General features: G+C 31.2%; 3 protein-coding genes and 1 pseudogene across 3 annotated transcripts; 3 read left to right on the forward strand and 1 right to left on the reverse strand.

The window, feature by feature from the left end:
• Nucleotides 1-1,947: 1,947 nt before the first annotated feature.
• On the forward strand, nt 1,948-4,070 carry LOC100784749 (uncharacterized). Its single transcript, XM_006578088.4, has 3 exons — nt 1,948-2,158; nt 2,784-3,015; nt 3,691-4,070. Exons 1-3 carry the CDS (start codon nt 2,058-2,060, stop codon nt 3,985-3,987), a joined length of 630 nt encoding a protein of 209 aa, XP_006578151.1. The 5' UTR covers nt 1,948-2,057; the 3' UTR covers nt 3,988-4,070.
• A 577-nt stretch (nt 4,071-4,647) lies between these two features.
• Nucleotides 4,648-6,977, forward strand: LOC100785283 (putative UPF0481 protein At3g02645). Its single transcript, XM_003523645.5, has 2 exons — nt 4,648-6,608; nt 6,723-6,977. The coding sequence occupies exon 1, from the start codon at nt 5,299-5,301 to the stop codon at nt 6,574-6,576; it is 1,278 nt and encodes a 425-aa protein (XP_003523693.1). The 5' UTR covers nt 4,648-5,298; the 3' UTR covers nt 6,577-6,608; nt 6,723-6,977.
• Nucleotides 6,978-8,241: 1,264 nt separating this feature from the next.
• LOC106798610 (UPF0481 protein At3g47200-like) lies at nt 8,242-10,409 on the forward strand (annotated as a pseudogene).
• Nucleotides 10,410-16,753: 6,344 nt separating this feature from the next.
• On the reverse strand, nt 16,754-19,128 carry LOC100811107 (transcription initiation factor TFIID subunit 15). Its single transcript, XM_003522576.5, has 4 exons — nt 18,935-19,128; nt 18,020-18,404; nt 17,277-17,397; nt 16,754-17,104 (listed from the first exon to the last, which is right to left on the reverse strand). The coding sequence occupies exons 2-3, from the start codon at nt 18,397-18,399 to the stop codon at nt 17,298-17,300; spliced, it is 480 nt and encodes a 159-aa protein (XP_003522624.1). The 5' UTR covers nt 18,400-18,404; nt 18,935-19,128; the 3' UTR covers nt 16,754-17,104; nt 17,277-17,297.
• Nucleotides 19,129-22,500: the final 3,372 nt, after the last annotated feature.

Genomic DNA, 22,500 nt, shown 5'->3' on the forward strand with positions numbered 1-22,500 from the left:
ATATCTATATCAAATAAAAACATTTATATTATTCACACCCAAAAATATTTTATACTAGTTCACTACTTTGGGCGGACCTATGTGTAAGCTACAAGATTAAATGTATAGTATGATTAAATGTAGAACTTAATAAATAAAAATCGAAATTAATAAAATTAAAATATATAATATATTTTATAAAATAATGTTATCTATTTAGCTCATAAGTTCACACAATCAAAACAACATCATTTCTACTAAAATGCAAAAAAAAAAAAAAGTTATAAACAAAGTTTAGAGAGATTGATAGAATATAATGCACTTAAATTACAAATTCAAATCAATCAAACTCAATGTTTACCTCACTATATGACAAAGTTATTATGACATGTAAAATTGTTTTACTATAAACTTTGTTTATTGGTTCATCTATTATAAATGTCAAACTATTTAAATTCTATAAATACTATTTGAATATTTTTTATCCATCACACAGTAGACTGATAAAAATCTTATATTTATCTTCCATCACATAGAGAAATATGAAAATCCTCTTGATTGAATGTCCATATTTGGTATAAGCTCTTTCTATTGACATTATTGTAAACAATGCATAAACATCTAATTTTAGAAGACAATAACAAATAGAATTAGTAATGATTTTTTTTGTTGTAAGGTCAATTGTTTCAATTTGACACATTCAAATTAGTCATATTATGAATCTAAAAATATACTCATATATTGAGACCTTTTATTTGTGTTGGGGTTAATAGAAAGTGAAAATCTATCACATAAAATGACAAGAGATTAATTATGTCAACATGTTGTTTGGAAGAAAAAAATAACTTCAAAGATGAAAATAATTTTATTTGCTATCCTTATTAAAAAGTGATAACTAACATGTGTTATTTCTTAATTTTTTTTCTTACTCTAACTTATATGGGTGAGATTCTAATGATTTAAATGTTAACGTATCTATATGTAATCACATGTTCTTATTTTACTGCTTGTTATCATTCATTCAAATAAATAACTTAAAAATAATCACTTCCATTTTAAGAACTTAATAAATTGTAAATAACATACTTTCATGTATATGACCATTAAACTATAAATAATATCAAAATATAGTTAGGTTTAAAATTATAAGATATATGATTACAACTCAAAAGGGATGAAACACTTAACTTTAATGAGATGTGCTAAATGTACCCATAAAAGGAAAAAAAAAAATACAATTTCTCCACCAATGATTTCATTTATCTAAATCCCATTTCAAAAGCATAGGTAACCTTACATAATGAAATTTTCACCCCATCCGCATCAGAAAACTGTCTACTAACTTCCCTTATTCATTAAGTTTTAATCTATTTATACAGCTTCGAGCTAGAAAGCTGAACAAACACAACATCTTTCGCACTGACATCATGAAACTTTGATTCAAAGGATAACCTTTTAACTAGTATGAAATATTTCAACATTTCAAGATCATAATTTGCACTACCATACATAGTTTGCTGCATATTTTGCAACAAAATATAAATATCACATTTTGTTGACCAAATAAATAAATCTATAAACCTAGTTATAAGAAGCATACACTCGCATGAGTATCATCAAAGCCATGCCCAAAGAAAATTGACTTTTCTGTAAAAAATCAAAATTACAAATTTAAAATTATTAAAAATTAAAATTATAATTTAACTTATTTTTTATTTATCTCTAGTGGTCACAAAAGTGTGAGAGTAACACGTATTTAATTTCATTATAAAAAAACACGTATTCAATTCCACTAACATTCTTATGATTAATTAGAGAGAAAGAACAATATAAATGCAATTTTGAAAATTAAGAAATCAAATTAAATAAAACCAATTAAATAGAAAGATGGAAAAAAATAATCTAGCATTTTATTATGTTTGCAGTAAAGACAAATTAATAAAACAAGTTTATGAAATAGAAAACATAAAGTAGCGGAAATTACAAACGGATACCCTGTTACTGTTAGCTGTGACAGGGAAGAAACTCAAGAAAGAGGTTCCACAGCGTCGAGAAGCTTCAGATTCTCCGTCTCCACCATGGCAACTCCCACAGCACCCTCGAAATGGACCGACAACGTTTCCTCAATAGCATCTCGCATCTTCTTCCTCCTCATCATCTTCCAGATTCCTCTTTTCAGGTACTCCCAACCCCTCCTTCTTCCCGAATCTGCAAAAAATCCCATGAAAACAATACACACGCGTCGCCAATTTATGCACAAAAATTGTGGTTCCTTTTCAAATCATCAGCATCCAAGAGTTGAATTGTGACCACGATATACATGACATTTAAAAAAAAAAAAAGGGAAATAAGAGAGGGAAAAAAAACCATGTGTCCGATTTAACCGAAATCAATATTTGTTAGATGGTTTCCTTTATGTTAACTACCTTTTGACTTAAAGAGTTAATATCAACTTTCAAATCATTAATTAACCATTTGATGGTTGACTTGGATATCTTCATACATGCTTCCAATTTTACTTACTTTCTTCTGCGATCTAATAACCTTGTTATTTTTTTTTTTTATATGGTAGTTAAATAACTTAATAATAGTTATGATGCACTGATAGTGTGAAGGTTTTTTACATTATCATCTAATCATGATGTCATGTAAATAACTTCAATTGTGATATACAGAGTGATTTCTAATTGGTTGATAGTGCAGAAATCTTTACACTCGTAATATATGAAAATTAAACTCCGTAGGTTAAACTATACTATAGTTTGTAGCAATGAGCTTGTTTGAAATTGATTCTTTTTTTACAGGGTGACTTGCAGATCTGGCATGTGTACAACCCCTTTGCATGTCACGTCATCGCAGTTAATTGCAAGTGAGATCTTTCCTGTTGTTGTTGTGAAGGGTCTTCTGTACCCAGGGGCTGCAGTGAACGGCCTCATCCACAACATGACCGTTCCAAGTTGGGATAGTTTGTTGGACTTGTATAACTTGACCGGTGTGAAGGAAGCTTCTGCAGTAACTGATCTTCAGCGCTTGGAGGTTTGGCAATTTGACTACCCTACACATTTTGTCTTTTGATTATTGAGGTCTCTTGTATTGACTTAAAAGTTAAATTAAGCCTCCTTTCTCATTTTGTGGAGTTGTTTGTTCTTGTCAGTTGCAACCATCTTTTCTAATTTGAGCCTTACTCTTGTCAAGGATTTTGGGTGGACTATTTAGTTTTGAAATGGCTGATGTCTTTGCTAAGTTGAATAGCTAAATAAAAAATGATTATTAGATTTCTAGTTTTATTTTCTAAGGCAATTTTGTTTCCCAAGGAAAAAAAAAACCCTCTGGCCGAAGAGAATACTCTGTTGGCAAATTAAAGAGGCATTAATTGCTAACAAGAGGAATGTTAGCTACACTCTTTCAGACACTCTTTCTAACTCCCTGTGATTGACTTGACTTGAATTCGTTGGAAAACACCAATTCTGGTGAGTCTTACTTCTAAATCGAAGAGAGTATCATTAAATCAGAAGTGAGATAGTTGTTGCTAGCATTACTCTTCCCAATAAAATGTGCTCCATAATTATTCCGTGTTATTCTTGTCTATTTGCAATTTGATATACCGTCATGTGGAATTTTCAATTAATTGCATTGTATCACATGATTCCATTTTCCATTAGGTTTCTGTTGACACTTTTCATCTATAAAAATACTTCAATTGTTTTCCAGGTTCTTGCAGGGAGCTACTTCACAGTGGCCGGAGCACTTGTGGGTATTCTAAAACCCGGGAGAATGAGCATGTTCGGGTCCCTACTTATAATTTGGGGGCTGGTCAAAGAAGGGATTTTAGGAAAGCCAGTAAATACTGATCCTGCAAAAGCCGTGTACGTCTACCCAACAATGGTGATCGCCATGATATGTGCTTTCTCATCTGTTAAGTATGATGTGAAGAAGGTTGTCAGGTCAGCCCCTATCAAGTCGTCTGCAAGACCACTCAAGAACTCATCTAAGTCTAAGCTGAAATAAGTGATATTCATGTTGATAAGTTTAAATTGTACGCTTTCCTCCCAAATTCATTTTGGAACATATATAGTTCAGTTTTGCCAGAATCATTACCATCTCGTTTTACTATATTCCTTTTAATTGATTGAGCTTGTTGATTTGTAGACGGGAAAGAGGCTTAGCAAATTATTTATAAATATAGATATCAATCAACTCATCAAAGTGGTTGTTATATTAGAATAACTAACTTAGAAGTCATATAAATAGTACTGAAAATTCTCCAGAGCATGCATGAAGTTGGCATCCTCCTGTTTCCAGTACATATTTTTGTTGTTTTATGATAAAACAATAAAATAGATGCATAATCATAACAGCAACAGACAAATGATTATGTAGTTTTTTACTCACTTTATCCCGTGCAAAGTGAATACCGCATTAATTTGTTCAAGGAAAGAAAAACCTGCATTGTCGGAGTTTTTGACAATTTCTCAACCAGTTTTGAAAATATTTCTTCCGCAACTAATAAATAATAATTGATTGCTTGACAAACGATGCGTCCAATATTTGAAACAGACCCTTTCAATCACAAACTAGCTATGATTAAATTGAGTGGTGAGATTAAATGAATAATCTCCACAATTCATATATTCAAATGAGAAATACTCGCCAACAGTTTCATTGATATTTCGCATTGAATTAATGAGAAACATGTGAGGAGTCACTACAAAATTCTATCGAAATTCTATCCAACTCAATTTTCAATCAGCAAAAATAATGCTTTTATCAAACGCAGGAGATAAAAACCACAAAAAATTTGAAGCACATAAAAATTGTATAGGAGATATGAACATTTTCTAGCATATCAATCTCGTTAAGCTTTTCCTACCACGTGTGAGACGTAGTGGTAGGTCTAAGAAAAGAAAAAAGTATATCCCAGTCGCTGGATTCCCCCTCCAGGAGAGGAAAGAGAAGGAACTTTCGCAGCAGGGACTATGAAATTTAATGGAAAGACATAGGAATAGGGTAATATCTGCCATAAATCATAATTGTTAGTTGTTTGGTTTTGTTTTTTCTTTCATTCTCGTTTGAAACAGAAAATAAAGTGATAATATATTTAGTTGAATTTTTAAAAATATTTTTTAAAAAATATTTTCTCACACAAAAAAAATAAGAATAATAAAATCTTGTTTTATCAGTTTTTATTTTTTTTTCTCACCCCTTCCCATAGGCTTCTGGCTCTTTCTTTTTTTCTTCTATCCACAAACAATAAACCCAACTAAGTCGCATAAGCTTGTTAAGTTTATTGCATTTTTGGCTTCTGCGAAGATAACTAGAATGAGGAACCAGGATGATGTTGTGAACAGTATTAGGGCGATGCTGGAGAAGGCAGAGGCACCCGTAACTGATGAGTGTTGCATCTACAGAGTCCCCTTTGATATCCGCAAGCTCAACGAAGATGCCTACACCCCCAAGGTCGTTTCCATAGGCCCTTTTCACCACAAAGGCAATCCTCGCCTTCAAAACATGGAGAAACACAAACTCATCTATTGCAACGCATTTCTTAAACGTTCCAACACAGGCTTGGAGACCTGGATCCGCTACATACAGGACGTAGAGCCCCGATTCCGTAGCTGTTACTCAGACGCCCTTGAGTTCACCAAGGAGGAGCTGCTGAAAATCATCCTTGTGGATTCTGGTTTTATATTTGAGCTTTTTTGGTTGACCTATTATGAAGAAAACTCAGGGAACAATGGATCGATTCTTTTAAAACCCTGGTTGACTACTAATGTAAGATTGGATCTGTTGTTGCTTGAGAACCAACTTCCTTTTTTTGTTCTCGACCATCTTTTCGGTCTCTCGATGCAGTCTTACACCTCTACATCTGGCCGCGGCGGTAAAAAGAATATCCCTCCATTTATTGCTTTTACATTTGACTATTTTTCCTTTTACAATAGATCCGAATTGAACTTCCATGGTGTTATGATAAAACACTTCACGGATCTCTTAAGAACTTTTCACCTGCAACATCCTCAGCAAAATCGCATCGAGAAGACAGTTGTACATCTTCCCAGTGCTGCTGAGTTGTCGGAAGCAGGGGTGAGGTTTAAGGCTAACACCACAAGCAAATGCTGCTTGCTGGACTTGAAATTTTCAGGAGGTGTTCTTGAAATCCCGCAGTTGAAAGTGCAAGATTGGACTGAACTTATATTTCGCAATATGGTGGCTTTGGAGCAGTGTCATTATCCCTACCATTCCTTTGTTACAGACTATGTTGCTGTTTTGGACTTCCTTGTAAATACCAGTAGAGATGTGGATGTACTTGTTCGAAAGGGAGTACTCGTTAACTGGCTAGGGGATAGCGATTCTGTGGCTGACATGTTTAATGGTCTTTGGAAAAATGTTACACATATAAATTTCAGTTCCCATTACTCTGAACTCTGCCAAAAGTTGAATGCTTTTTGTAGAAACCCTTGCCATAAATTGAAGTCCACTCTTAGGCGAGATTATTGTAAGACTCCTTGGCAAATTGCTGTTTCCATTGCTGGAATTGTTCTCCTTGTTCTCTCTTTGGTTCAATCAGTTTGTTCTGTCTTGCAAGTAATACAACAATAGAGTATATGCCTCCCCTCAGCCCGAAAGGCCAGGTAAATTTCAATTATTGTTAAATGCTGGATTATTCTTAATTTTTTTTCTTATTCTTTTCGATTTCTACTTCATTCCTTTGGTCTAACGATGTTTCAGTGACTTCCTTATTTCAGGTGCTGTAACATATTAATTTACTCCTTCCCAAAATTACTCATCACGACGGGATGATGATGGGTATGCATGAAGTCCCCTCCTTCCTTATTCCTCCTTTGTTTTTTTTTTTTTTTTTCAATTTTATGTTCGCTAGCTCTTCTTTATTGCACAATTATTAGGAACTCAACTGTCCTTTTTTGTTTTTGTTTGGTTTGCTTTGTTGTAGCCAATTATTATCACTGTCTTTGTTTTATATATTATATATTTAGATTTCTTTTGTTTTTGTTTCTTGATTATGGGAGAAAATTTATGTCTTATTAATCTTAATTTGTGTTATGTTTAAATTGGTGTGTTTTTGTAAATATTTTAATTAATTTTATTGCAAAAAATGTTGCAAATTAACTATTTTTTAAAATTATTAATATATATAAATTTAATTACTCGTTTAGTCTATGTAATTTTTAAATTTATTTTTTTTAGTTTTTATAACCAATAAGTGAATTTTTTAGTCTTTAAAATTTATGTTTTAATCCATCCTTGAATTTGTTTAATTCCGTGTAAAGAATTATAACAATAAATACTTTTTAAAAATTAAAATATAAATTTTAAGGATTAAAAAATTCACTTATTAATCATAGTGACTAAATAAAATAAATTTAAAAATTATAAGAAATATATATATATATATATATATATATATATATATATGAAATTAATTAATTTAAATATAAAAAAATATGGCATAAAAATATACTGATACTCCATGAGATTTTGTCGAATTACACACATTATTCTTAACATTTTTTTACCCCTACATTGAGTCCACGAAATTAATGTATATATCAATATCGACATCAATATGATTAGTTATAATGTTTTTAAAACAAAAAATCATATAGAGTAACAAAGTAGAGATATTTTGTTTAATTTAACAAAACCTCATATATGTCAACATAATTTGTTCAAATATATATATATATATATATGGTAAAATTTATTTTACTAATTATATATCCAAAATTAAATTAAATTGCAAGTTTTTAAATATTTTTTTTAAATTCAATTTTCTTCTTTTGGCGTAGAGGATGGCCAGGGGCCCCAAAAAAGGATTTATGGCTCGATCTGTGGGGGTAGTCAGCCCCATCAGGTCCTTAATATAAATTATATTATTTTAAATTCACGTTTACTTAAAATTAATTTTATAAAATTATTTTAATTTAAAATAAATTCCTCAAATACACCTAAACACAAACAGAAGAATTTGCAGGGCAAACAATTAAATTTAGTTTGTTAAATGCAAAAGATCATGGTAGGAGTGTTCCATTATTTTCATCTTTAAGTCTATAGAATGGGAATCAGTTACGATTATTATTAAGTAACGTGAACCTAAAAAAGACTTTGATAAGTCCCAAACAATATTTTCCAACTTTTCATCACAATTTACATCTAAGGATGCAAATGGAACTCGTTTCAGTAAAATATGTTAACCTAAATAAACAAGTTAAAAACTCTTGTTAGGATTTAAGCCCAACACTATCCTTTACTTTTTTGGGGGTCTGTATTGTGTTCAGTCAACCGGTCATTAAAGGGTCCTAGTGATAAACTAGTCATATAACAAATAATTTCTTCCAATGAGGAAGGCGTGTCAATGCGCATTACATTCAATGCCATCAATCTACATGCAGAATATGCTGCTAACAAGTATTGCTTCTTAAAATTTATTATTTCTTCTCATATGCAAATTACCTAGTCACAAATCAATATTGATCCTGGATGGCCAGAGGGGCTATGTGAGAGTGGTGGAGTGGTTACGTATTAGCTTATGCTTTATCAATTAATTGCTCAACACCTTAATGGAGAAGAGGCCAACTGATAGTATATACTTGTAATAATTTCTCCTATGGTTAAGATATTATAACCGGGAGGGAAAACGGAGAGATACAGTGAGAGAGCTGCTGAAATTAGGAATACCCACCCAATACTTTTGTCTTCGTCAATCATAGAAGATAAATATATGAGGCATTGGTCCATGTTAAAACTTATACGTGACACAGATGCGTAGCTTCACAAACTGTGTACTCGTACCCGAAACTAGTTTCATGATTCCCTCAAGAATAAAGCTAGGTATTATTCTGATGATTCCCCCAAGAAATGCATCTGCCAAAAGAAAGAACTTTCAAAATTTAATCAAGAAAGGAATCCGGTAATATCCGCCACTATTCCCTGCTCAGAGATTATGTTTCGACCCTCCATTCTTTCAAACACTTAATTAGTATTCATCATTTTTCTCTTTCTATCATATCATATCCTCTATTCTCTTTTTTGGTTAATTACATGACTAGAATGATGAACCACGATGATGTTGTAATCGATATTAAGGCGATGCTGGAGCAGGCAGAGCCACCTGTAACTGATGAGTGTTGCATCTACGGAGTGCCATTTGATATTTGCAAAGTCAAGGAAGATGCATACACCCCAAAGGTTGTTTCTATAGGCCCTTTTCACCACAACCGCAATCCTCGCCTCCATATCATGGAAAGACACAAACCCATTTATTGCAACGCATTTCTGGAACGAACCCATACAAGTTTGGAAAGTTGGATCTGCTACATAGAAGAGGTGATGCCAGATTTTCGTCGTTGTTATTCAGACACCCTTGAGTTTAGTACGGAAGAACCGGTGAAAATAATATTTGTGGATTCTGGTTTTATATTTGAGCTTTTTTGGAAGGACTATCATAATAAATGGCCAGGAAATGACACGTTTCTTTTACAACCCTTGTCAGCCAATACTATATCATTAGATTTTGTTGTTACTTGAGAACCAACTTCCCTTTTTTGTTCTTACCCATCTTTTCAATCTGTCCTTCACCATCGGGTCTGATGGTGGTACCAATAACATCCCTTCATTAATTGAACTTGCGTTTTGCTATTTTGATTATTACAATAGATCCAAGTTGAGTTTTAATAATATTAGCATAAGACACTTCACGGATCTTATTAGAACTCTTCACTTGCAACATCCTCCGCAAATACGACAGCATAGGATAATAGATGAATTAGTGACATTTGTAAAAATATTACGTTTACAAATTTCAGTTCCCACCACATTAATCTCTCCCCAGACTTGAATGTTTTTTGTAGAAATCCTTGACATAAATTGAAGTCCACTCTGAAGGGTTGGCAAGGTGCTGCTTCCATTGCTGGAATTGTTCTCCTTATTCTCGATCTCTTTGGTTCAAACAACTTGTTATGTCTTGCTAGTAATACAACAATAGAATGCCTCCCCTCCCCCGAAGACCTGGTAAATTCAATTATGGTTAATTGTTCTGAATTGTTTGTTATTATTATTTTCAATTTCTACTGTTTCTTTTTGTCTGAAAATATGTTTCAATGGTTTTCTTATTGCAACACAGTAATTTAGTCGATCAAGTTACTCCATCACGATGAGGTGATTAATTGGTATGCATAAAGCCCAGTGCTGCTCGGGAAGTCTATGGTGCAGATTGCAGAACATGATCGTATGTAACTAATCTCAACCCAGCTCCAGAATTGTGAAATGAAGATATAATACATGTCCCGATATATTGATTAATTTCATAACTCTTAGTTTGTTTCCCAAACAATCCACAATGTCAATTGTATTCTATGGTTCTATGTCATTGACAATAACATAAAAAGACTTCCATAAATCCCAAAAAAAAAAGATTGCCAACCTCTCATTACATCATGAAAAATTATTGGAACTCTTTTCATTAAAATGTGTTTAACTAAAAACAAGTTATAGTTATGTTCCATTAAATTTTTTTATCAGCAGATGTTAATGGCTTGTTAGTTTATGTTCTGATAATTAAATAAGTTAAATTCAAATTTTATAAGTGTAACATTGATCTTGTAAAAAAAAGTGATAGTTCATAAATAATTAATATTAATATATCATGGGCTTTATGTACCCCAAAAAATCGTTTATGTAATAGGGGACTTGGATCTTTTAAAGTGGGCCTTTTCGAGTAAAGTAAGCTCATAGTTGTCATTTAAATATTGGGAGTTGTTATTTACACTTCCCTTTATTACTAGTACCCTCTCCTTTGTAATCTATTTTTTTTTCGACACTCCCTTGAAAATAATTTTTCCACACATGATTTTACACTCTATTTTATAATTCTAAGAGCCTACAAACCACCAACTGTGCTCTTCCACCCGTTTGTGAAGATGTTGATCCCAATTCACCCATCTTTGAATGAGTCGTTGGGGTTAAAAACACAAGTTGTTTATGATTCAGAATGTGCACAACAATAATGGCTTTAGTCGTGCGATTTCTGTTATTACCATAAAGGCGTATGAAATTGAAGAGGGCTAAAAGGATCAACCAAATGGTTGATCAAGCTATTGCAAGGAAGCACGGTCGTTTTGAATTCAAGCTTTTTTCAGTGTTGGGGTTCTTTCTTTTATCAGTTTTTCATTTTCAGTTTTAAATTAAATAATCTGTTAATACAAATCTAACTTTTTTTTTACTTTACCTTAGCAAGGGTATAAGTTTGCAGTAATAAAAAATAATCAAAGTTTTATATGGGCTAGATAATTCAAATTCAAACTTTAATTTCATATTTTAAAACAAGTTAGAGTTAAAATATAAATTTAATGTTTTTAAAATAAATGAGCCAACATTATTGAGTAATCTCTCTTTTTAGCCTTTTTTTTTATCAAAATAGCTAAAATTGCAACAATAGGGTTGATGACATCCCAAACTAGGTTGACACCTCAATAATCCCCACACAAGAACAACATAACAAGAAAATAATATAAATAAAAAGAGAAAAAAAAAAACAAGGACATCATAAAGGAATATAGACCAATACTCATGAGATCAACAAACTCCTAACAAGGCTATCTACACCTATTATAGTAGGAAAGCTGTTGCCTATCACTTCTTAGCGTTAAAACCAAATTTTAAACGTTTGATTTAACTCTGTTCATTTACATACTTATTATACATATGCAAGGAAAAAGTCAATGAGCTTAATTGGATATTTTACTTCCTGTTTTCAAATTTTCACCATTTTTATATAATTTTTTAAATTTTGTCACGACATTAATTTTACAGTTAAATATTTAACTTTGAATAATTTTAAGTGAGTGACCTCCTGAAATATTTTCTAGAAAACATATAAATGAAATTAAAATACGCTGAAAATTTGTGTTAAATTATGGAAACAATCGCTATCTTAACAATAATCAAATGTTATAATGACTTATCTAAATTCTACTTTTCTATCTGCATCTATTTTATTTTTAATTGATGTCAAAACACTTTTTAGAACAATTAAACTGCAAATCGCTATAAAAAGTTTTCATTTAATTTTGAAAATGTCACCACTTTTTTTTATAATTTGATTGCTAAGTATCCATTCAAGAAACTAGACTTCATGTTTTGCACTACTATTTTCTACATTTGTTGTTACTATAACTAATACAAAAAGTCACTTTCTACGTCTATTGATACAAATGACTGACGTACGTTCTATTTCTAACTAAACCCATGCTTTACTCGTGTGATGCAGTCTTTGTTATTTTCAAAAATATTAAAAAAGTGTTCATGGATGCTAAAATAGTTTTAAAAAAAAGGGCTTTGCGTATAGACCCCTAGTTATTTCCCACGTAGCTCATATATCGATCTCAATTATATAACTTTTGGGAGAGGTTGTGTGTTTGACCTACATGTAAACCAAAGCTAAAACCATTTATTTCAAAGGAAGGAAAAGGAAACCTTTAAACATGCTTGCATGGGTTGAAAAGAAAGGAAAAGGGAAACTAAAGCTTTTGAAAGTGTATCTCATTTTTTCGTGCATTGAATTGGATAAAAAGTCCTCTTGTTTTTGCTAACCTTGACTGCCACAGTATAGGGTTTTCAACTAGCACTGATTTAGTTTTGATGGTATTTGGGACCCAACTGACATTACAAATCCTCATGATTAAAGATGTTTTTGTTGTGCTTTCATGAGCAAGGGTCTTTCGTAGGTCTTGTCTTTGTTAGATTGGCATGAAACCAACAAAGTCGCACGCAAACACTCATCAAAATACAAAAATAGAAAAACAATTAAAAGCATGTGCATGCACACCATTTGTTTCTTTGCAGTGAGGAATAATTGTTGGATAATTGACAGTAAAACAATCGGGAGATTTTCATCAATTAATCACGATAATTCAACAAAAATCTTAAATTATTAAGTAATTTGTGAGTTTTTTTCACTTATGTATTGTTCAATTTCCTTAATTTGACTAGGGATGATAATATGGGTCTTGGTTAGACAAATCAATTTGTAAAAAATAATTAGTTCTACTCTTCTTAACCCGTCAACCTAATAGCTCAACACAGGATGGATTGACCCACCATACATATAATCTTTTTAAAAATATAAATACTAATAAAGGTTAATTTTGGTTTTGAGTTGATACTTTGTATTTTTTTAATTTATAATATTCAAAATTTGAAATACATATTTGTTATTATTTTCATATTATTTTATAAATTCAATTCCTCTAGTACCAATAGGAAAATTTGTTAAAATTAAATTTATGATAAACAATTTATAAATTTTAGGTTTTCTAACTAAATTTGTTCATTTGAATTAATTTTATGAAATAAGATTTAAACTTTCTTTTTTTGTTTCATTTTTTCGGATTGGTCAACCAGTCCACCTCTAAGCAAGACAGATCAAGATTTTCAATTTGTCATTAGAAGGCATTTCAATCTGTCTCGTCCCATTTTTTAACGAGTTAGTAGCAAGATGGACTAAAACGGCAGGACTAACCCCCGTTTCTACCCCTAGCTAATTTTTAGTTAACTTTATCTTCATACTTGAATTCCAAGAATAATTATTTTTAATGGCTTAAAAAATGAAAATAAAAAACTCCTTAAATGTTGAATGGTTAAAAAATAATTAAAAATAATTTAATTAATTAAATCTCTTCCCATGAATTTTATCAACCGATTTTTAGCATAATGAGATTGTGATTTAAGCCTTCATGACTTCATGTTATGACAATGGGCAATATACAATGTACTAAAAATGGGTCAAACCTCAATTGCATATAGTTGGAACCCCAAAGCACATGATTGAGCAAGCGAGCGGGAGGTACTTCACCAAAGCACATGATTGAACAAAGCATAGGTACTTCACCAAAGCACATGAAGTAACATAAAGCTTAGACTAAAGTGAATTTAAAGAATCTTGTTAAAAGCTATATAATGGAGTGTAGTAGCAGACACTAATGAAGTGTGGTTACTTTTGACCAATGAGTGTTGCTGTTAAACGTAACCCAGGAGGTCAATGGGGAAATCCATGAAATGTATCATAAGCTTGTAAAGTTTCGGAATCCTATGCCAATTGATGCCTTAAAATTTTTAGTTATTCTTGATCTAGCTTTAAACACCAGGATGCTTAGTTTTAATTAATTAAGCAAGGTGATTAAACCCCCTCCGTTGATCAATAAAGAATGATACAAGTTAAGCACTACTTTTAGTGGCAAAGGATTTCTTGTTCAACCAATCAAAGCTTTTAAATGTCTTTCGTAGAATCTTAACATCGAATCGTTTCTCTTTTTCCAATGGAAGGAACTTTAAGTTATTTTTTATGGATTGTAGGAGAAATGAGAGTATTGGATTGTCAGACTTGAGCACCAAATAACGCTACTAAAAAAGATATGAGAAAATTCTAAGTTACTGATTAAATATAATTGAATTTTCTCTTATCATATTACTTTTAAAATGATCATATCAAACATAGAATAAATTAAATAATTTTTATTTCCATTTTGAAAATTTACGAACATGTGACATCAAAAAGGAAATTTTATGAACATAGTATTATGGGGATAGAATACAAAATTTCAATTCAAAAATAAATTTTACAAAAAAGTATCTAATAAAAAAATTAATCAACTTATATAGCAAAACAATAAAAAAAATAGTTAACTTTCAAAGGTTTTCCCCTTTCTAAACTAGAAAAATTGTATTACAATAATAGAAAAAAATAGTTCTAAATTAAACTTATTCAATTTTTTCTAATGACAATTGATTTTTTAGTATAAATATTATAATTTTATACTAATTAAAGTTATATTGTATATCGGTAATATACACCATTTTCTAATACAAATGGATAAGTAATAACTGAGGGACAATTTTTATGGTATAGGGAATTAATATTTATACTAATAGATTAAGTTTTAATAAATAAAAAATATTCTAATGCAAGCATACTTAACAAATTTCTTATTAATTGAGTTTATTTGTATGCTTATGTTTTTTTGTGTCGAATTTAGCTGTATACTTGTGTGTTTTTCTATGCGTTGCTTGAATTTAGTAGTGCTACTTGTGTGTGTAAAGTTGCTTTCATTGAAGTGAAAAAATGTGAGAAAATAATTAAATGTGTAAAGTGAGTGTTAGAGAATACGCTTTAACACTCATCTAGAAAAATATAATATAAGAAAGAATATGTAACATTCCTTTACATGGCCTAATCTTTATCTTTATTTAATTCAAGGACAGATTCATTTAATGAATCTTTTCAATTAAATCATGTCAATCATATATGATATTTTAAGGGATGAAAAATTTACGACATCACATATAAATCTTGATTAAAACTTAATTAGAGAGTGTTAGGAAAAAAAAAAAAGCTCACACTCAAGAGATCTTAGATGAAAAACACTCAAAACACACCATAAGAATTCACTATCTTAATTATGATTAAAAAATTTCTAGATAAATTTGAGAAATCCTCTCATATTTCAAGTTTTCTACACAAACCTGAAAGACTCTTTCCATTACATGAATTCCGCTCACTTGGATGGTATCTTCTTTTTTCACAAAGATCCCTTTTTATACGCATTACATCATAACTTTTTTTAAAAAGAGTCTCAGAAATAAAAATAATATCTATAAATTTAAATAATATCTTAAAGATTTTGAAATTAAAATTTTGAATTGATCTTCCAACAAAGAGAATTGTGATTAATTGACACTTAATATAATCTTGGCAAACTTACAAATAATAAATTCTATCAATTCAACTGTATATTGTATTGGAAAATATGTAAATTTTACAAATTTCCACATCATTCAAAATATAATAATGTTTTTACTGCATCACTTTGTTTAATTAAACATGTTTATATAATAAATTAAGTATGTTATATATTAATAGATATCTAAATTACCTTAAGTTAATATATATATATATATATATATATATAGACACACACACGTGTGTACCTGGGCGCGCGCATGTAAACATTGAAATATATATAATGTCACATGCATATTGATCTATACAATTAATTTACTGCTTTTATTATTTTATTTTTCTAAAGGATTGAAAGGTAGTAAAATTTACACCAACTTTCGTGCTTTCTTCCAGTAACTGATCAGTTAAATTTTGCATATCTTTAAAAACAAAATATTAAATTTTTTTTTATAAAGGAGAATGAAGGGAGTAATGCCATTGCCATTACTAGCTAAACGTCCAAGGAAATGGTACTATAATTTCTTCAATATAGGTTTTAGAACTTTCAGCTGGCTGTTCCTTTTCTATGTTCGACCTCCATCTTCTAAAGTATTCAATTCACCAAAGAAACAAAAATAAAAGCAGCATATATTGTTGAGCTAGTTTTGCCTTGACCTATGTCTACATTAATGTATCAGCGATGCTAGCATTGAATTTTTCACCCCTTTATTCTTCATTTCAAACAAGAAACCGCGCGCGCTCAATTCTTTTTAAAGTTGAAGATTATTATCACAAACATGCATGCATACACATGGTTATACGCAAACTGCTAGGTGAACTTGGCTATGATGGTTTCGTCCCGCAGTGGTCCTTATACTGAAGAGAACATGGGTTATAACATTGAGTTTTTTCGACAACAGTTATGAATGAATTATTCCTTGGACCACGTCCCCAATATAAAGCTGTATATATGTGTATATCTGAGAGTTAAAGAGAGAAAGACAGAAGCAAAAAGAGCATCTTTTCTGAACACATCTCGGAGAGTTAGATAAAGAACATCTTTGCACCAAATCATAGTCATGATGAGGCTTAGAAGCTAGCCCCCTCTCGAAACATACACATTAACACTGATATTAAATTGTTGATACTTAAAAAAGTACATGAGCTAGCTGCTGAGTCATCATATACCAGACTCACTCAGGGCCAACAAAACCTCAAAATCATAATTCACCTAAAGCTTCCTAGCTGGAAGAAAAGAAAAAAAAAAGCAAAAATAAATATCCGCATGAGATGATGAAGAAAGTAGCATATATGGAAGCAAGAGAACAAAAAAGAAAAGGTAACTATCACTAGGAAATAGGGATGGCCTCTCGATTCTCTCCTTAGACAGCAAACCTGTAAATGAGAAAAGAAAGGGATGATCAGTGCATATAAACTCTAATCTACGATCTACATGATGATATTTATACATACAAATATATATATATATATACACACACCTAGCATGGTGACATTAATTAGATAACTCTAGTTATGCAAGAAGATATATATAGTTTATTACAATTACCACATGGATTGATGAGGAACTCTACGATGAATAGGGAGACCTGGCACTACTAGAGTCCCTCGGTGCATTGCATCGGTAACACTCCATTCTATTGGCGAAGTTATGCTCGTTGCATCCAGACCTGCCCATTTTATTCACACTCCATCAATATCATTACTACTGTTTTATTTACTCACACTTTTTTATTTTTTAAAAATCATCCTAATTAATAGAGATAATTATATATATAATATGTTAGTCATTCAATATTCAAATTAATTATAAATCTGTAACGTATATATATTTATTATAAACTAAAATACAATATTAGATATACAACACAAACACAGGAATATGAAAATTTTAAAAGTTACATGACATGCATGACACTTCTACCTTATAATGTATAATTTTTATATTTCTTTGGTTAAAAAAATTAATATAAACTTAACTTAAAACACGAATCTAATTAAATAACATTGAAATATAATCAATGTTTAAAAAATGAGCACAAGTAATAGTGATTTTTATATATATTGATATAATAATTAAAAAATAGTTGAAAATTTAAGGATCTTAGTATTGTTATATATTGAAAACCTTTCTCTTTCTCTGTTTTTTATTTAAAGTATGTTGGAACTTAAAACTCATTAAACTATTGACTCAAAAGCAACCCTTAAATTTGTTTGGGTAGCATAACAACTCTAGTACTAGTAAAAGATATATAGCGTGAGTATATACAAAAGAAATGAAGTGATACGGACCTGGTGCATATCCAGTCGCCGGACTTCCAGCCAGGACGGGCGGAGGAGCCGCCGCCGAAGCCGTATGGTCTCATTCGAGGCATGTCGGCGTCGAATGGTCCGGCGGAGGAGTCCTCCTTGGGGGCACCGCACTTGAAGCAGCTGGAGCGGCTGGCGAAGTTGTGGGCTCCACAGTTTCCGACGGTGCAGTACCAGTCACCGGGGCGAACATCCGGGCCAGTGGTGAAGCCAAAGGAGGAAGAGCCTCTGCCACCACCGAAGCCTCCGCCGTAGTCGCCGCCGCCACCACTCCTAGGCTCCCCGCATCGCTGGCACGACTCTCTTCTCTGGAAGTTCAGGTGGTTGCATGTCCTGCAGTTCCAATCTCCTGGTCTGCTCATTTTCCCTTCATAGTTTCCAAATTCCACCATGCACATATAAAGTTATATATCCTCAATAGTATGATAGAGTACTATTTTTTTTAAAAACAAAAATTAAATGCAAGTTCTCATGTGTTTTGGATACTGTCGTGCTGGATTTTGAAATATTTTTAATATTTTCTTTATTTTAACATCTTTAATTAGTAAATATAAAAAAATCAAACAAATAAGAAAAACAAAGAAGTTCACAAAAAATATCAAATTATCAACCCCTTTCTACTAATAAAAACTGATAAATTAATAATTAATATTAATTTTTTTAAAAAAAATGTGATTAGGATACGGTCCTTAGAATCAAAATTTCACCTCAATATAATAATTAATTCAACAAAATAAAAGTTAAATCACTTGGAGGTATGTACTCTTATGTTTTTATTAACGTAGAAAAATGCCAAAGTGAGCCAGAAAACGTATGCATGGGAAAAGCTAGCGACGAGAATTTAAAAAGAAAAGGAAAAAAAATACTATGAACAAGTAGGGAAGGAATGATATTTACCTTTGGAGTTTGGAGACTGAAAATACAATGAAGGTAGCTAGTGGGGTGGAAGTAGCTCCAGAAGTTGAACAATTAGGAGAGAGTGTTGTCGAATTATGTGGTTTGTGGTGCAGATGAGTGAAGAGGCTGAGGTGGTTTTTATACTGCCAATTAAGGCCTCGAAAATCGGGCAGATCCAAGTAACTAGCTAGCCAGTGCGCAGGCAGAGCAACGAGTGCTTCTTTTTAATTTGCTTCCTTCAACCCAATGTGATATCATCATAAAACTAAATTTGGAAAAAGGGTAAAAGGAATTTCGAAGTGCCACTCCATACACCCCATATATATTCATTATTAATTGTATAATAAATAAAAGGTATGTGAGTATGATACAACAATAGTGTTTTTTAGGGTTTTTGGAGATGCCAAGTAGACATATCACTGATTAGAGTGTGTGTATTATATATATATATATATATATATATATATATATATATATATAGATATATATATATGCTAAGAAAAGGGAATGTTATAATAGGAACAAGCCAACATCTCATCATGCACGTAAAAAATAAAAATTGAGTATGGAAATTATAACTAATTTGTTCAACTTTGTCAAGCTGCTCTTTTTTGTCCCCACATAAAGCAAATTAGCATGCATTGTAACCTCCAAACACCACAATGCCCTTTGCCCATGCCCTATCTTTTAAATCTTGTAGTCCATAAATGATAGCAAAAGACCTTTTTGACTGTGGATATGTGTTAATTGGACCCTCATTTATAGTGAAGTGGCGGGGAAAGAATTTACCTTACAATCACCGCATGGTCTTCAAGTGCATCTTTTTTTAATTTTCCTCTTTTTGATGTTATTGATCAATGAGAGGATTGGATAAGATGGAACGAAATTCATTGTTTATCACAAGACAAAATGAATATTCCTCACATTTCAAGGAAAAACCTTAAGATCAGAGATTGTTGACCCCAGTGCGTAGTGGCCCAGCTTATATTCCCATATTCATAAATAATAATTGCCAAGGAGGTGTCATGTCTTACTTTCAATATTATACTTTCAGAACCTGGCCGGGAGTTATAAGGGTCGTCACAAAACTATATGGTAAAAATCGGTGCTGCTTTTCAATTTTGAATATTCCTCTTTTGTACTTGGGGCTTAATTTCTTTTGGGCGTAAGTCAAAAGTATTATAATATCACATAACCTTATTATGTAATGTTCCTTTTTTTTAATATTTTTTTATACGTGAACATTTGGCCTAGCTACCTACTACGTAAATCTTGTACATATTTCCTCTCCATCTTACTAACCTAATTAATGATCAAGATCATGGAGTGTAAAATGTCTACATAAGTAATTTCCATTCCTCCTTTACCAACCTAATTAATTAAATGAATTTTACGAGTTTGTTCCCATTTCCCAACGTACTATAAAATCGTTAAACAGAACGAAGATGTGAAAAAAGGTGTATAATCATGTTGGGGGTTATATAGATGTCAGTTAAGCAATATTAAGCTACTAATCCTACTCTTTAAAGTGGTCCCAAATAGTAATTCATGTTGGGAGAATTGTTTGTAACACATGAAGACCCTTTAATTTTGTCCCAACCATTGAATATGAAGAAAGATTTTATTGATGATAGTGGCGACGAGATTTTGGACCGAACATAAAAAACTGTGTTTATGTGTATATTATTAAAATTGAAAAAAGTTCAGGATCACTCGTGCATGTCAGATGCTGAAGATCTAGAGGGTAAAATTATGTATAGCTCCAAGACGTAGGCGATGTTAAAGTAAAAGTTGCATGGCCATTACTTCAAGGAACGTCCTTGGTTTCAAATTATTGCACTACTACGATGCCACTTAGTGAAAGAGAAACGATTCTCATTGATGACTAAGTGCTGATTGGAATTGAAGGAATAGTTCAAAAATCAAAGAAAGGAGCAAAACTTGGTAGAGTTTCGATAAAGATAGTCGAAGTTGATGATGATGGAAGAGAAGTCTTCGAGGTTCAAATTTTGACCATCTAGCTTTTCTTTTTTTCTTTTTTCCCCCCTTCGTTACACTGATATGGCTTTTTCGCTGTCATGTTCTTTTCCTTCCTCATTACCGATCGCATATTCTCTCACACTTTTTAAAGGGGAAAAAAATTAGCCATAGCAAAGAGGGAAAAAAAACATATAGCACGAAAACCCCCAACAAAATAAAAAGAAGGAAAATCTTAAAACTAATAGAAATCACCCACCATTTTTCTTGGGGAATGATAAAGAAGGCTGTGAAAGCAAAAAGAAAGGGGAGAGGGAGAGAGTACCGATTCGATTCTCTCATTGGGAAATGCTTCCATGCATGACCATATGACCAAACCCATGGACGCATAACGTATACTTCTACTCTTTACTTTATCTTTTCATTTAATCTCATTATTGTATACACTACCAACAGATATATTTGATTCTCGTTTCGTTATCAACTAATTTTAAATTTCAAATTAATTATATATATAAATTAAGGCCTTTAAAAATTAACCTACATATATATATATCAGAAACGCAGCCCACGCTTTTGTGCTTTATTACTTACGTACATGTGTATGTGTACTTCTAAAATTTACATATTCATATAGGAACAAAAACATTACATGCACTTTATTTTAAGGAAAAGTCTAGTTTCAGAAATCGTAATGTCATGTAAAAAGAAGAAAGAAATTTTTGTATGTGATACAGTAGTTTTAACTGTTTCCAAATATATATGTCTTCGTCAGTATCATATACACACAACCTTTTTTGGGTACAACACGCACAAAACCAATTACAAATATTGAAAAATATAATCTTTGAATAAAATGTATATATGTATTATTAGAGTTACATATATAATTCCTTTTTTTATGGTTGCATGCACGTGAGTTGGTAGAAAGATGTGAGTGACGCCATCAGAATGATAAAAGTTTTCTCTTTTCTTTTACTTTTTAGACCTCCAATATCTTTTATAATATGCTCTGAGAGTCCCCAAATGTCCATCTTCTTTGATTTTACACAGTTTTCTACCAAAATTACTTGAAATATCATAAGCTTCAAATAACATTTCTCAACTCTCGAATATATATATATATATATATATATATATATATATATATATATATATATCAAAAACTACCTAAATAAAGCCAAGGGATTGGAATTTTTATTTTACTAAAGTTTTGCATAAATTATTGAAAACTATAATCATACAAAGCTCACATGCAATGTTACTAAAAACTCATGTTTTATTATTTTTAAGAAAAAAATAAAATATATTAAAAGGTAATCATATGATAATATTTTTCTATTTATTATTAATATAATGCATATATATTATTCAATCATTTTACTTCCGATAAATTGAATGACTTATAATAAATTTTAAATATTATTAAATAATTTTGAAGAAAGCGAATGCTTAAATAAATGTATGTGAGTTTAATTTAGTTTATTTTTAAAAAAATAATCAGTTTTTTAAAGGACTTTTTGACAAAATATTTTTGAAAAAAAAAAAAACTTAAGTTGAACATACATGGACTGAACTTAATTAATAAA

The sequence above is a fragment of the Glycine max genome, chromosome 4, assembly GCF_000004515.6.
Source record: "Glycine max cultivar Williams 82 chromosome 4, Glycine_max_v4.0, whole genome shotgun sequence".
NCBI lineage: Eukaryota > Viridiplantae > Streptophyta > Magnoliopsida > Fabales > Fabaceae > Glycine > Glycine max.